Genomic DNA, 17,577 nt, shown 5'->3' on the forward strand with positions numbered 1-17,577 from the left:
TGTATTTTTTGTCTTCAGTGTTTATGTTGAAACCTACTGTAAATATTTTGTTTTTAATTTAAGAAACTAAAATAACAAAATTCATTATGAAAATCATCATATAACTTCTTATCCACGCCTAGTTCCGCCATGAACTTGGCTTAATTGTGGTTATGGTTATCAGCACACTTCTAAATATTATTCTCTAAATTCAAACAACATGAAATCCAAAGGATATGTACATTGGAGCTTGAAATCAATTTTTCTCTCCACATTCTCTTGAGCTAATGGTACACTCAATGTGCTCGGCAAAACAATTCTGTATTATTTCGCGCATCAAGTGTTGAGTGATTTTATGTGTCCCTTGTGGAACAAAATATAGAAACTCTTTTTGACTTTGGCCAAGGGACTTGTGAGGAAATCAATGTTCCAACAGTGGTAAAGGTCCTTTTCGTTTGTTGTGTATTGTTCTCTCGGAAAACATAACAAAAAAAAAAAAAACGTCGGTACAATATTCTGCAAATGTGTTGTTGTTAATAATTTAAATATTTATGTGATTTTATTAAAATATTTGTTAGCATTAAATTCATAAAATATATTAACAAAAGTTACTTTCTTTTATTTTAATTTGGTGAGTTGTGTTAAAATCATCAAAAGATTTTCCATTTTAATGAAAATACAAAAGAAAAATAAATACCCAATGTCTGTCAATGAATATTTTCCAATCTTGCGCAGTAGAATTTTATCAAAATATTTCGGTGTCCGGATGGAAATCTTTATTACTTTTTCATCCTAAGGCTTCTATTGCGTTGTGTGTATTATTTAAGATAAAATTCGGTGTTAATTACAAAAGAAAAATAGTGTAGGTACATAAATAATATATTTTAAACAATAATTATCCTACTTGTTCTACAAATAATAATTTTAAATTTTCTTTAAAAACAATTAAAATAGGTTCCTTTGACATTAGTTAGTTGATTAGAAAAAAAAATTAATTTCCTTTTTGTTATTGTTGTAAGCTTTGCTAACTACAATAAAGAATATATCATTTCGGTGCAGTCTTAAATTGAGCAAAGCTAAACTAAAAACGAAAAAACGTTAACAAATTATATTACAATATACATAGAAAGCAGCATCCAAATGTATCTGGTATTCTAAAGGAAAACTGTTACAGGGTGCACTAGGTGGTGAATTATATTGTGTTGTGGCCTAAGTGTGTTAAGCTTTTAGTGATTTTAATAATAAAGTGAACAATTTCATTATTTTGACATTGTTTGATTGGACACAGTTCCAATCAAAATTTAAAAAAAAATTAATGTTCAACTAAAAAAAAACTAATCTGAAATCAGAAAAATTGGGGATTAGAAACGTTTTATTTCAGTGTTTTATTTATGTAAATAAATATTTTCAGACTTTTGTGAACCTAAAACCAGCAAGAATATAAAAATTGAAAAAATTGGTATTATTATTATTTTTAAAAATTCGAATATTTGATACAATTTTCACAAAAGACGTTAAAAAATAATAATAATACGAGTAATAAAAAATAACAATAATTTTTGATACATTTATTAAGCCAAATATTGTCCGTTTGAAAATGTAACTGCGTTTTTAGAATGTTTATATTTGTTTTTAAAATTGTAGGTATACAACATTTTCAAAAATTTTCAATTGACGGCAAAAACTAAAAATTATACTTTTTGTCAGGAGGTCTCAGCAATAATAATCCGTTTTTACCAAAATCACATGAACGTGTTGTTTTTCGTGAAAAATGTATATCAACGCAAGGCAAGTGTACGATAACTTAGATGCCGAAAATATATATAACGGTTTTATGTAGAGAGGTTCAATACAAATATTTTTTACAGGTAGGCTCTCTTTTGTTTATATATTACCTTGTAATTTTAATTACTAGATAATAAATTGTAATAATAATAATAAATAGTTTTTACTATAGGAGGGGGGTCTATTTCCTCCCATTTAGGCGGAAGAGGAAACTTTTTTAAAAAGTAAAAGTAAAATTAAAAAAAAAAACAACGGCAACACTGCACTACAGTACAAATGATAACTTTTTCAAAAGCCAAAATTGTATACTTAAAATGCTTGTTTCAATCAATTGTGTTCGAAATAATCGATTTTTTTTTAATTTCATCGATCAATTTGGTATTGAAACTCACAGTCTTGACAAAAATAATATTCAATGTATTTTTTTAAACTTTTTTTTCTCAAATTTTTACTTTGAAATATATTATTTGTAATGAAAAATAAGGCTTTTAATTCAATACTGCGCTAATATAAAATTAAAAATTTAGCCTTTTTAAATTAATCTCTCCAGTTAATTCACATTTAAAACAAGAAAGAGAATTTTCACTTCACTGAAAATTCTTATTTCCTTAAATAGCGTGATGATGGTGATACCTGCCGCCTTGCAGCATCCTTTGGTCTGTGGTAATTGCTTGTTTTCCAAACACCTAAGGGTGTGCAGCCTTGTTTTTAGTTCTTCTAGAATTAAAGTACCTTACAGCTGCAATGAAGATAATAGTAGTGTACTTTAAATTAAATCGAAAGTAAATCAATGAATTCATTTCTATCAAACCAATTGTCATTTTAAAGTTATTGCGTATGTATTTCAAGTTTTTTTTTTTAATATTCATTTTTCAAAATGGGCATAAATAAAGGTGAATCGCTATTCAGAAAAAAAAAATTAAATCTTTAAGTTTTCAGTAAGAAGTTGTTGGTAAATACGTTCAAAAATTAACCAGTTTGTTCATAAATTGGGTATGTGTGGTTCGCAGGCAGTACTCTTAATATTATACCCAGGGCCGGTTTTAGGGGGGGCAGCCTGGGCCGTCACCCAGGGGCGCAAGAATTGAACTTTTGAAAGACTAAAGCAATCCTTATATTCCTCCAACCAATTTAATTTTTGCAAAGACGCCCCTATATAAATCGCTAAATCATAGCTGGTAACATCCAGACTGAATACTAATAAATGAATAAAGAAACAAAAGGGAGACGGACAGAATCCGGAAATTAAAAATCCAGAAAGCCCAAGATCCAGAAAACCCTGAATCCCGAAAACTAGAAAATTTAAAATCCCGAAAACCCAAAATTCCGAAAACCCAGAACCCCAAAATCCCGAAAAACCAAAATCCAGAAAGGCCAAAAATTGACAGCTTCTCCATTTCTCATAAAAACTACGTTTGTGTGTGAGAATAAAAAAATAGGTCTGTTCGTTGTTCCCCGCTCCAGGGCACTCTAAGTCATGTCAATTAACTGTCAAAAAAATCTGAGTTTCTCGGGTTTTCATTTTACATCGAACACTTCAGAGCTTTAGTTTCATCAGCGAACATCGAACACAGAGGAAATAACTCTGGTTGAAAAAGGAGCTACAAAAAACGCTTGATAACGAATTTGGAGCGACCCATCAGAGTGCCCTAGAGCTCACAAGGAACAAACCTAATACTTATAAAGGTATGTCGTTTTTGACTGGACGTCCGGAAGCGTCCGGAATCATTCAGAAGCCTGCTGCAAGTTTTTTATTCTCCTAGTGAAAAAACACAAAATTATTTTATTTTTCGCACAAATACAGATATTAAATTTCAGAATTGTTTATAAGCGATTCAAATTTTTATATTGGATTTCAGAATGAGTGAATCATTGAGTGATTCCAATCGAAAACGACATTAATGAAAAAATATTGTTCAAATAAAACCAACTGTACCTACTCTTTAAATGTGTTTAAACTTTCAACAAAAAGTCAGAGATAAAGGTAAACTTGTCAATTAAGCCTAAATAACATGACTATTTATTTTTTTTTTTAAGTTAAACTTATGTACTTTAATAAACTGCACATTGTTACACAAATGCATTAACAAGTATATGAGAGGTAAGAAATAATCTACTATTGCTTTTTTTCGTGATTTTAAAAAATTGTTTTAAAATGATTTTTTTTTTTTTTTTGAGAGGCGCCACTTGCAATCTTGCCCAGGGGTGCCGGTAATGCTTAAACCAACACTGATTATACCTACATTTTTGAATGAACAAGTAGTATAAGTCCTTACATTTAAGTCCGTCTATTTTATCAGCAATTACTTACGAATATTATTTTTTTTTCAGAAGTTTTCAACTATAACAACCCTATCTTAAATGATTATCAAAGTTAGCTGCGGGTAATAAGGCCAGTCGGCTATATTAAAAAAATGAAATTTTAAATTTCTTGACAAGTAATTTTTTTCTTTATTATTGTAATTAATAGTAGGTAAAATTTTTCATTTTATGTTTTAAAAACCTCCCTTAACTAGGCCATATTACCCACACCAAATCTTAAAAAAGTGACCGCAATGAATTAATTAATAAAAGTTATTTTATTAAAAATTCTCAAGTAGATAACAAAAAAACAAAAAAAATACCCAAGAATAAGTCCTCTTCTTCAATCAAAACGATGTACCTAATTGTTATTTTACAATTTTAAACTTTGCCCAGCTCCTTTAGTTTAAAACAACAACAACAATACTTCTTGACATGGGGATTATGAAAAGTTGGATTGGAGATTAAGTCATCGATTGGCAGCATCACTTTACTGCCACTTTGCCTTGCCATGAATCTGTGTTCCACCACAATACGATAGCATCTTTCTCTCTTGATACTTCCACTTCCATGTTGCTGTTGCATTGTTGCTCGTCCATCGTCTGCCACTCTAAAGAATCTGCATTTTTTCCATTCCTTTTTTTTTTTCTTTATTTTAAATTTTTATTTTATTTTATTTTAGTTTTGATGTGATGGTTTTGCCTTTAGCCTTTAACTTGGGTCATTATACTGGATACCTCCACTTTGGGATTTGCTTGGTACTGCAACAGCAGGTCCTGAATGGTGAGTGGAAGTTCGTCGTCGTGGCATCCACAAAACCATACCACTTTTGGTTTGGGTTATGGAATAAAGTTGGAATTTTTCAAGGAGATTTTGTGTTTTTATTTTTTTTATATTTTATTTATTTTGTTAGTTTCTTCTTAACGAAGGTACCTATAACATCCATTCGTACGTACGTTTCTGTTGCAAACAAAAAAAAAAAGTGATGGATGGTCATTAGGGGCGTTTATAAAATGTAATGACGTTTCGTGAGAGTTAAGGCTTCTGTTGAAATTATTCTCTACCAACCCATTACTGAGCACAAATTATAGGTTTGGTTGATGCTGATGAGTTTTATTTTAGCCTTTGGGATGATTCTGGTGTTGTTTACTGTTTGCTTATATCAATTTTGGTATAGAATTGAAGTTAAAGTGGACGAAAAAAAAATTAAATATTTTGTTATTTTTTTTTCTGAAGGTATAGTCGCTCCCCAACATGAATTCTTTTAAGCGTAATTGAGAAGCTTAAGGTGAAGTGAAAAACAAAAAAAAATAAGCAAACAATATAATTTAAGTGCAATTTATTTAATAAATTAGAAAAAATTGAAATTGAAAGAGTCACGAACACAAAAAAAATCATTCCCATTCTTCATCATCTTCATCATAAAACTCTTGAATGTCAAAAATTAAATAAAAAAAAAGTATATTTTCTTTTCAGAATTCACTCAATCTTGTAACTTGCCTCACTCCAGCTGTTTGTTAACTTTGGTGAGAGAGACTTTGCACTTTCACACACATTATACCAACTCCCCCACCGAATTTCAAAAGCAGCCAAATTGTATTAAACTTTCATTATTAAGGAAAGCAAACGAAAAAAAAAGAAGAAATTTTAGAAAAAAAAAATCTAATTTACTGTATATAATGAAAAAAGTTAATAGCCTGTGAAAATGTCAAAAAATAAAAAGGTGGAGCAAATTATCCGAAGCGATAAAGTGTATTCCTCCAGCGACAAGGATAATGCTGGTAATAAATCCACATCATCGTCGTCACCTTTGCATCCGATTGAGCAACAGGAAAATCAACAACACTCCACCGCTAATGCCATCGAAGCTGAACAATGGCAGCAGCAGCAGCAGCCAAGCAGTATTGTTAAAAATGCCAGTCAAGGATCATCACCAACACCACAACAACCACCTTCTGGGTAAGTTGTTTGTTCCTTGTTCGATGTTCCTTCCAAAGCGAATGTTGCTGTTTAATTTAATTATTATCCTTAAATTACTGAGATTTGTATCTGTGTGTGTGTGTGTGTGCGTGTGCATTTGATGGAAGATGTTAATTCAAAAGATCAAGAGGATTTTGTGGGTGGAGTTGTTAATTTTAATGTTTTTATACTTTTAAGCCAAAAACAAGACAAACGAAAGAATTATGTGGCCCATAAATGTTTTTTTTTTTTTTTTTGTTTTTTTATAGCAATTTGTTTTGTCTCAAAAGTAGCAAGATTATGGTTTTAACCTTTTTCTTGTTTGTTTCTTGCAATTTGTCAAGACACAAAGCAGGGCTATCATTTCAAGAATCAAATGGGATTACATCTGAGAGGGATTAAAAGCTCAAAATGATTTAGTTTCTGTCTGAGTGGGGGAAAATTCAATGTGAAGCAACTGGTAGTTTTGAATTTAATTTTAATCTTGTTTGTTTTGGGATATTGATCGATTTTTATAAATTTTAAACAGAGTTGAGATGAAATGTTGGTGTTTTGTATTGTTTAATGTCTGATTCCAAAGCTATAAACTTTATTATGTGAGATGTCTGGTTTTGTCTGCCTCACACGATTTAAAAGAAAACGTTTATATCAACCAAACGACTCATCTTACAAAAAAATTGCATTTTTTTATTTCATCATTAAAAATCACTTCCAACAAATTTATTCGGGGCTAGTGTGTAAAGTTTGAAGGTCATGTATAGGTTCTATTTTACTTTTTTTCTGAATTATTTTGTGTCAAAGATATAAATTTTAAAATCAAATTTGAATTAAGTAATTAATTTTCAATGGTTCATATAAAAGATGCTGAGTTTCATCCAAATTGATTGAAGTTTGAAAAATATTACACATTAAAAACCAATGGGTGTCGATCTTGCTTATTTCAGGTTACCGGCTGACTACTTTACAAACATTAAAACTTATTGTTGGATATGAGTATAGTAAACTTCAAAGATTTTTTAAATTTAATTTAAAGTTGGTTCTTTTAACTTTAAATCAAGTTATCAAGGCATTAAATCTTACATTGCTTTTTGTAATGTTTTTGCATTTGCTTGTAGCAGAAGGTGTTGGGCCTATCTATTTTGCCAGTATATAGTGCTCTATTTTTTTTATGAAATGGATGAAAATTTGCTCGAACCCAACTTAGCACCCACTATGAATCGGTGCAGGGACCTTACTTTATAAGAACTATCTTCAAATACAATGAAAAATCCCTTTGTTGTGGATAGTTATTTTACTTTTCCCTGTGGAAGTTATTTTTCATTTAAGGTGAGAAACAAGTTTATCCAAATGTATGTCAAATGTCAAGATATTTTTCCCTACAATTATTTAAGAAATTCAAAATAAAATAAGTTGAGTTATAAAGTTACTTACATAAGTAGATTCAATTTTATTCCGAATTTCAAATAATGCGAAGCGGAAAAATTTTTTTTTAATCCCAAAGTTTAAATTCGAAGCGGAAAGTTCGACTTAGAGGGAGTCGACTGTATTATAACTCAACTTAATTTATTTGGAATTTCTTGAATAAATTCTTGTTTTCAATTGTTTTTTAAAAGTTTGTATTAGAAAAAAAGGGTGGAAGAACTTTGTGAAGAGCCGTGATTTCCCATTTTCATTTTTCAACGGAGATTTTTATAAAAAAAAAAAAAGTCCCCAAGCACCTCATCAAAAAAGATTTATGTCCTTCATTACATATCAATATTTGAAAAATAAGTATTTAAAAGCAAATCACAACAGCCTATACGGTATTAAAACGAGAAATTATTTCCCAACTCCTACTTCACACAAAAGTGAATTTCGTTCCAAAAAAAAGTAATGCCCCATGAGAAAGCCGCATACCCCGTCCCATATTCTTCTCACTCATTATTATTTTAAAATAACATGACTACTAAAAAAGATTTCTCTTCCTCCGAAATTCGGCCTTATTTCTCTCTCTAATGAGGGCTTATTTCTATTTTGCAATTGAAATAAGACCTGTGTCGGGCGTTATTTTGGTTTTTCCATAGAAATAAAGCAGCATTTTGAATGGGGGCTTATTTCGTAGAGCCTTATTTCACGTCACCAATGCAATCAATATTTCTTATTCCTGCTGTCATACGAACCATATTATTCTAAAATGCCATTAATTTACACTCATACCATTAATTGTTGTTCTGAGACTGTGTTCACTGGTCTCCCTTCGCCGACTCATTTTCACATTTTGTGTTGATTTCACTCTTGCAGTTCATTATGACAATTAATATTTTTATCAAAAAAACAAAACCGACTTCCATGAATCAAAACTGGGTTTTATGGTTTTTCTCCTAGTTTCTATAGCCAGAACTGAACGAAATGGAATGGAACCATACTGCAGGCCCCAGCTTTCCAATACAAAAAGTTATGAGGTAACAAACATAAAAAAAAAATACAGACGAATTGAGTACCTCCTCCTTTTTGGAAGTTGGTTAAAAGTTAGCCAAACTAGGCAGGAAATTTTAAACTCATTTAAAATTTTTGGACAAAATTAGCTGGCGCATGAAGAGCAATGTGAAGACCGCCTTAGGAACCACTGCTCCATGCAAATAAATGTCCGGAATGGACCTATGTTGATCAAAAAAATGTTATTCTTACATACACAATTAAAGTGGTACTGTTGGAATGAATCTCGTCCTCAACTAACCAACTGGTGTTATTATAAAAGATTTTAGTTGTCGTAAACCTTGTCGCGATTTTTTCAAACAAAAGCAAAAAGTATAGATGTTAATACTTATTTGTTTAAATTTATTCAAATCACACCGAATCTATTTTAAAATTAAAACTTTTATATTAAGTAGTACAAATTTTTTTGTTTTTTTTTTTTTTTTTTTTTTTGACGGGAGGAAATCTTCAAAAGACACTTGGCAGTATTCGACACCAAGTAGTGTGGGACTCTTAACCACTAAAACCACCTCTTTATCAGGACCAATCTTGAGAGATCGACATCAGATTTTTCTTTCTTAACTTTGTAAAATCACTTTGGGGGAAGTTTAAACTTTTAATACTTTCCCATGTTTTTTTTAGACCATAAGCTCATGAGGCTTGGTTCTTCTTAATCTCCGAACATGGTTTCTGGTATTCAAGACGGACACCATTTCAGAATGTAGAATAAAGTAAACAAAATATATCACATATCTAAGTGTATGTATTTATAGCGTTGGGTTTAATCTTCATCCCTATGATCAACAAATCACTTCCATTTTCGTACCATTTTTTCATCAATATAAAGCGGCTTTAGAAACACTAAAGTTACACAAAGCCATTTCCGTCAATTTAGCTTATTTGATATTCAATAAGCATCAAATCCTTCAGCTTTGCAAATCATAAAACTGGAACTTATTTACAAAAAAAAAAAAAAAAAAAACAATTCACCAGTATATGCATGAAGATAGAGATACATTATTTAGCTTTATTGAGTTTTCATTATTACATATTTCCATCAAAATTCCTTGAAGAAAGAACTCAATCTTCGATTCACAAAAAAGGCATTCCCATACACCCAAACCCTTTACTCCACACATTTCACAAACAACAAAAAAAAGGAATGTTATCATTTTCTCTCTAAGACATTCCAACCTTAAAAACTTCATAACCCATGTAATTGCTTCGGCTTTTCTTTGAAAGTTTTTATAGTATATGAGAAAATAACGTTTTGGTTAGTAATGGACCTTTGACCTTATGTTCATTCAATTGCAAAAGTAAAAATAATTTTTATATGAAAAAGAGGCTCACAACCCCTTTTCATACTAACTCATGAACCAGCAAGAGAAGACATTTGGAAAAGGTTACTTTTTCTATTTAAAGTCATTCGATTCATTTGGGAAAAGACACCCACAGATTTATATAGGTCGGTCGGTTTTATTTCGATTTAGTGATATTGATCGATTTTGAATATTATTTGATTAATTTTAAAAATGGAAGATTTGAAAATATTCTTTTGATATGGGATACGAACGATTGCAAAAGATTTACTCAAACAATTCTGAGAAGTACATCCCACATCAAAGGCATCAGATTTCTGTATAGAGAAGCAATAAGCTCCAATTACTGCTAACCTCTGCAACCTGCAATCAGTTGTTCATGTTTAGCCATTTTAGGAATTTGTTTTTCTCGGATACTTCTTCAAAGCTTTATTTGTTTATTTTAAAGAATTGAGCAACCAATTGTATTAAATCATCTTTAAATAATTTACCTGGAAACCCTTAAAACTGACAGTAAATATTCTATTTATTGTATAACGATATTAACTTAATTTTCAAAAATAGGTAAAACGCAATAATTTGAGAAAGTTATGAAATCGAATACACAGAAGTGTCAATTATGCATGAGGAATCTTAGAAATGAACAAAACCCAATTTTACCCAAATCATCTTCACTTATAAAATAATTGAAGTGTCAGTTTCAGCACTTTGTGATTCTTAAACGAAAAATGATTCCAATCATTATAATAAATTCCAATTTATCCATTTCTTATTTTTGAAATATAAAACCAAAATCATTCAAAATAAAATAAAGCAAATCATAAAAATGTGAGAACTACACTTCAAAATCCTCCTCAAAATAGAAAACTTCAAGGATATCATATTCCAATTCACCTGCGTAGATATTTTAAGTGTCCCTATTTTCTACAAGAAGGGAAAGAGATGAAATTGTGTATACTCTCTTAAGCCTACAACAGAAATATTGTCAAATCGATTACCTTTCCCATTATTATAATATCGAATGGTAATGTTCATAGAGAGAGAGAGATAGAGTTCAATTGCATTTAATTGACCATTAAGGGGGAAGGATGGTAAAACAATATTAAGTGCCCAATATAATAAGCTTGATTGAGTTTACATTTAGTTTGAAAATACATTCGATGTCATTAGCGGGACATTATATCGTAATGATCTCGAAATTGCTAATTAATGAGATAACGTTTATGCTTATACAAGTTCAAATTTTATACTGCCCAGGCTATTTAGGATATTGACAAGAGAGCGGGCGGGCGTGAGAAAATCGATGTGTTGAAATAAATGACATGGTTTTATACACAAATTCGAATTCCTGGAAAAATAGCCATTTTATTTATTATACCAAACAAATCAACCGGCAATTGATCGTTTGTGCACTTAGTTCAATATTTAATTATTATTTGCATTTAACCATATAATTTAAGTGTTGCTTACTTTCATGGGAAATGGTGGAATTTTTTTTGTCAAAATATTGGATTTTCACGTTCACTTACAACTTTTCCAAGTCATTTTGATTTCGGACTGTTTCTTATTTCTGAATATTAGCGAAAATAGTTTTTGATGCCTTATTAGGGTTGTGATTTTTGGAAAAAAAATCGGAAAAATGAATTCATTGAAATTCATATCGAAATTAAATTCCATCGATATTTTTCATAGTTGATATAGAATGGTTATAGTTTTATTAACATTTTCAGCGATATTTCTATATTTATACATAAATCGATCAGAAACAACTGTGTTACCACAAAAAAGTGACGCCATTTTCTAACGTTACACTCTCGCACTTTCGCAGTGCGGCAAAAAATTTCAACTCAAAATTAAAAATAAACTATTAGAGATACAAAAATCTTCTATAGCTTATTTGAAAGATAATAACCTAAAGCTTAATCCAAATGAATGATTTTTAAAAATTCTGTCATTTAATAGGGGTAAACGGAAACGCTAAAATCTAAACGCGAAGTTGTAGAGAATTGATTTTTTTTGCTATAGATAGATGAGACTAATTTAAGAATAACTGCATTTAAGAAAAAATTCTAAAAAATTTTGAAACTAAGCTATAACGTTTTGTTTGAACGTTGTACACGTGTTGGTGCTATGACAAAATGATGATTTTGGGTAAAGTACATTTTTTTTGACAATTCTAAAGATGCCAGGTGAAAGATGAGAGAAAAAAAAGTTAGGTGTCTGATACGGATTTTTTTTCAAACACTCTGCTTTTCGAAATATGAATTTTTGAAAAACACCTTGTTTTTTAGGGGTATTTTTAGATAATTTTTTTTTTGGAGCGTTCAAAAAATCTCAAACTTAATAGGACATGTAGGTTTTGCCCTTATGCATACATGTGCAAAAACTCGGAATCGTTTAGTGAGTTTTGACTGAATAAGAAAAGAAACAAGTTTAAAAAAAAAAAAACGTTTTTTAACCGTTTTTAACCGATTTTCATCGTTTTTTATTTTTATCTTTTTTTCTTTAATAGATACAGGAATAAAGTATATGAAATAATATAAATTCAATCCTAAGTGGGCTTTAGGTCTGGTTTATAATTTTTTCTATCTTGTCTCCGACGTTTCGACCGTTACAGTCTTCTTCAGGGCTAATTATTTTAAAAAAATAAAAAAAAATTATAATAAATGCTAAAAATCTATTATCTATACTTACAGAGTATTCTATCTTCTAATTTTAAGAATTTAATCTTAAAAATGTTAAGGTTTTGTTTGTTTTTGTTGGTTTTTATTTTTAAATATTTTAAAACTTCAAAAAATTCGTAGTCTTGAAAAAGAAGTTTCAAATCATAATTAGCCCTGAAGAAGACTGTAAACACGGTCGAAACGTCGGAGACAAGATAGAAAAAATTATAAACCAGACCTAAAGCCCACTTAGGATTGAATTTATATTCAAAAATAAGGTCACGAAAATAGGAATTTTTATTTATATGAAATAATGATAGACCATGACTACGACTATATGTGTGCGAAGTTTCAATCATTTTCGTAAACAAAATTTTGAGATAACGGTAAAATAAAATTTTAGAATTTAACAGGTTATAACTTTTGACCAAGAGTAGATAGAAATTTTATTAAACTTTTCTGAGCATCCTGATACAATTACCTTTCATTTGGTATATCACACATAAAGGTAGACTAACTACAAGCTTCACAAAGTTAAATCAAGAAACTTGCGAAAAACCTCAAAACACCAGTGGAATTCTGTTGCCCCATGAACAGTCACCAGTGTAGGAAGTACCGTTATCTCAGTCTGGAAATTCGATATGGTTGACTTTAAAAAATTCTAACTTTTCTTGTAGGCATCACAAAAATAAGATTGAACCGTCACGTGAAAGATGAAATAATAAGCTTTCACATGATATAAAATTTATTATAGGTTGTCATTGAAAAAAATTAATTCTATATCATGAGAACATAAAAATAAATGTTTTTTATGCTTTTTTTGATGAAAATACATGGAGTTCAAAAGTTCTAGCTCTTTTTGTAGATGTCTCGGAGACCTGATATATATTATATATATATATATATATATATATATATATTTTGAGCTAAGACAATAAGCTTTCAGATGGTATAATTTTTTTTATAGTTTGTCATTGAAAAAAATTGATGCAATAGCGTGCGAAAATAAAATTATAGGTTTTCTTTGCTTTTTTTGATGAAAATAATTGTTTTCAATAAATTAATTTTATACTTTTTGCGCATTATAAAAATTTAAAAATGGTTTTATTCTTAAGAAGAAATACTTGGCTTTTAAATTGCATAATTTTTTTTTGTGAGCTTTTAAAGTAAAAAAATTAATATAATGAGAAAACAAAAAAGGTATTTTTTTTAGCTTTTTCTTGTAAATTATGATTGTTTGAAATAAGTAAACGCTTCAATTGACTCATTTTAAACAAAAGCACACAACCTGTTTTCTTGCGACGTTATCACGTAAAATCATCGTCCGTAAACCGGCTTTACAGACAACCTCTTTTTAAAAAAAAAAACCTCAACTTGGGAAGATAAATCAGAACGCTAGAAGCTAAAACATTTTAAGTAATCAGAAGCCCTAACACCTATATTCAGATATGCTATAAAAAAACTAGTGACATAAAGTAAGGTCCAATCTTAGAACCAGAGTATTATTAATGTAACCTCAAAAAAATTGTACTTTCGTGAGGTTGATTCTAACAGAATGGAAAATAAAATATAAATATAATTTAAATATTTTATTTATTACCTTCTTTGTTTTGCTTCTTTTAGTTCAGATTAAATTAAAAACGCATCTTTTTATTTTAGAAAATTATTTATTTTTGGCCTATATATTTCGAGGTCTTACTTGCCTCATCTTCAGGGTCTAAAAATTACAATATGCGTTTTAATAAAAACTAAAAGAAGCAAAACAAAGAAGGTAATAAATAAAATAATTATAAAGTTCAACATAAAAAACAAATAAAATATATAACTTAAATAGTTTTAAAATAACAAATCTGGAATGTATTTATGAAATAGTTCAATAATTAGCTTCTAACGCACTGAAGTTAGTTGAAAAATGAACAGAAAACATTTTTTTTACTGTTAAATACTTATCTCTCAAATGCCGTTACTCAACGGTCACGCAATAAACACTCACATCTCTTAAGCAAGTTTGCAGCCACCAATTCATGTAGTTTATTCCCTTTGGGCAACCAGTCGAAATCAATGCGGTGCATTAAATTAAACTACAGTAAGCTTTAGAATTTTGTTTCATATGGTAACGCAAGATAGTTAAGGCTTTAACAAATGGGGTTTGGGCCCAATCCCTTCATAAGGTAGATAAAGTTCGTTAGTACTCTAAAAAATAACAACATCTAAGCATAGATGCTTTAACTCTGGCTTAAAAACTATTAGTCCTACATACAGTTATGTTTGGGTAAACCAAATTTTAAAACCTACAGGCTTTTCACAATAAGTTCACTCTTTAACATATTGAATTAAAACTCATTTGAATTAAATTTACCATTTTACAAATTAAATTAATTACTTTGCAAATCAAATTCACCTTTTGAAAATCTGCTGCTTGAATTATTTCTTCGTGGAATGTTTGTGTGACGGGCACCGAAGTAAGTAAGAAATGTTAATGTTTGTATTCCACATACTTAAAAAAAAATTGACAAAATAACAATTTGTGAGAATAGAAATTATGTACATTTAAAGTATTTTAGTTTGAAGGCAATTGTGTAGCAAAACAAACTATTTTTTCGATCAAACAAACTTTTTGATCGGCCGATACTTAATCGTTGTATTGTGCGCACTTTCATACATTTTCATTCTTATTAAAAGACCGACTAAACTGTCGGCCGATAGAAAGTTTGTAGTGTGCGGGGGCTCTTATACTGATTAAGAGACCGACTTAAGGCGACTAAATAGTCGGCTGGATAAGAAATATTTTAGTTTGAAGGCAATTGTGTAGCAAAACAAACTATTTTTTCGATCAAATAAACTTTTTGATCGGCAAATACTTAATCGTTGTAGTGTGCGCACTTTCATACATTTTCATGCTGATCAAGAGACCGACTAAACTGTCGGCCGATAGAAAGTTTGTAGTGTGCGGGAGCTCTTAGGGTCAATTTTTCAATAGTCAGTTAAACAGTCAGTTACTTATTCCCCAGATAGAGAAAAAAATCGATTTTTCAACCGTCAGATAAAGCTTTATTCCTAAGAAAAAAAACATTTAGAGCTAATTTTTCAATAGCCAGATAAACCCTGTTCAAGAGTTATTCCTAGGAATAAAGGTTTTTTTATATTGAAATTTATTCTTCTAATAGTCTAACTGACGATTAAAAAATCGGGACTTTTTTAAACGAACTTTCTAAAGGGCTATAGGACATAATTTAAAAATAATTTAATATTTAGAAAATACCATAATCTTATATTAATTAGCTTCAGCGGAAACACATGTAGCTTCTCGTGAGAAATATTTCAAATGTGAAGAGTGAATGATTAATATTGTAAAATTGGGAATATTTCTAAAAAAAAATATGTTCCTAGTTCTTATCGAATGTAAGGAGTATACCGATTCCCATAGTATTTGATGATGCGTTTAATTTTTAATAAGTCAACTTTCAGATATGTTTAACTTCGCCTTGATGACAGCTCAAAACACATAATTTAAAATAGCTTAACCCTAGAAAAAATTGAAAAAATATATCATGCGGAATATTTAGCATTGTTTTTCTATGAGTAAAACCATGGCATTCAAATATTCCCACAAAGCGATGAAATGAACTCTTTAGATTAAGGGTGATGCAATGATATCTTATTTTTTCAAACTCAGTTCTGAACAGCACATGGCATAGTTTCAAAACTAATTTTTCTTTTAATTTAATCAATTTGTTATTAGATTTTAATTTAATTTCTAAAAATTTCTTCTACAGATTGGCAGCCACCGGAACACCAGAACACATGCGTGGTGCTGCAACAAAGGATATGTTCGACTTAATTGAAAGAGTTCAATGCTCGCGGATAGATGATCAGAGATGTGTACTTCCGGCGTATTTTTCTCAGGTGAGCATTATTTTAATTTAAAAAAAAATAAAAATTGAAGTCATTGACACAGAAGACTGTCATAAATATGCAAGACAGTTGGCACAGTATACTTAATACTAATGCAAAAATAAGGACACTTGAAAACACTTTTGAAATGAAAAGTACATTTCATATAAGATAGCACATATCTTCATTTTTTTAAATAAAAATTTAAATGATATGCAGTCTCCATTTTTCTGTGTTAATGCCTGAGATTTGAATTACATAAAATTTAATATATTACTTATTTTTACTTTCCTAAAAAATTTAATGAATTTAAAGAACTGAAGAGGTCTTGCATTTTAATAACATTAAACATACTCAATTTCTTCTTGTCTTTTTCCAGCTCCCATATTGAACATCAACTTTAGGGAAATTATAAATTCTTAAAAAATTTCACTTACCTGCCAAAGGATAATAAACTTTTCAAGCCAAAAAAAAAGGAACATTATGGAAGTTTCATGGGACTCAAAACTATAGAAATTGAAAGTAATAGGATCGGCATGAATAAATGATGTGACTTTTCATTTCAACAACAGCATCAGTTATTAAATAGTAAAATAACTAAATTTATTATATCTACAGTTATATTATTATTAAATACAAAAAACATTATAATATTGTTTTAAATAATAATAAATTAAAGAAGGTATAAAAAAATGTTTATGTAAAACTCAAAAATGTAAGGATATCAATAATAAAAAAAAAATGTGTTAATTGTTTTAGAGAATGTAAAAATATATTGTTTAATATTTATAATAAGTTTCAGACTATAACCAACCATTGACCATAACCATACCAACCAAAATTGTGATAAGCCTTCCTTTGTTTTCCAGAAAAAACTAGGACAATACAAAAAATATTTCCTGGTAATTGGAAAGAATATAAAGACTCAACCTCAAAGAAAACTTATGGTTATCATAACACTCTTCTCTTCTCTCATCAGGAAAGGAACATTAAACCCATTAGCCATAGGTCTCATTGACATTAATGTTAAATATTTGTCCTTTGTCTTCATTCTTGTTGATGTGAAAAACTAAATGACAACAAAATCGATACCAAAAACAAGAAAACTCGCATACATTTTCCAGCAAATCTCGGATAATGGCCATATTTCTCGACCACTATTATGGTTTCGAAAAACAACAACAACAACAAAAACAATCAGTGACCATAGTACTGTCCTGCTG

The 17,577-nt window shown here is 29.6% G+C and overlaps 1 protein-coding gene across 2 annotated transcripts; it reads left to right on the forward strand.

Annotated features, from left to right (window-relative positions):
• Positions 1 to 578: 578 nt before the first annotated feature.
• Positions 579 to 17,094, forward strand: LOC129921501 (uncharacterized). 2 transcript variants are annotated; one of them, XM_056003354.1, is made up of 4 exons: positions 579 to 610; positions 5,542 to 6,024; positions 16,237 to 16,366; positions 16,734 to 17,094. In XM_056003354.1, the coding sequence occupies exons 2-4, from the start codon at positions 5,771 to 5,773 to the stop codon at positions 16,743 to 16,745; spliced, it is 396 nt and encodes a 131-aa protein (XP_055859329.1). In that variant the 5' UTR covers positions 579 to 610; positions 5,542 to 5,770; the 3' UTR covers positions 16,746 to 17,094. The 2 variants fall into 2 exon arrangements, with proteins under 2 accessions (XP_055859329.1, XP_055859328.1); XM_056003353.1 differs by lacking the exon at positions 579 to 610 and adding an exon at positions 699 to 841.
• Positions 17,095 to 17,577: the final 483 nt, after the last annotated feature.

Source organism: Episyrphus balteatus, chromosome 1, assembly GCF_945859705.1.
Source record: "Episyrphus balteatus chromosome 1, idEpiBalt1.1, whole genome shotgun sequence".
Classification (NCBI taxonomy): Eukaryota; Metazoa; Arthropoda; class Insecta; order Diptera; family Syrphidae; genus Episyrphus; species Episyrphus balteatus.

Bases quoted from the DNA above. Each gene is read 5' to 3' on its own strand.
- LOC129921501 (XM_056003354.1), top strand. From the start codon at position 5,771: ATGTCAAAAAATAAAAAGGTGGAGCAAATTATCCGAAGCGATAAAGTG. The intron at 6,025-16,236 runs GTAAGTTGTTTG...TTTCTTCTACAG, and splicing joins CCACAACAACCACCTTCTGG to ATTGGCAGCCACCGGAACAC.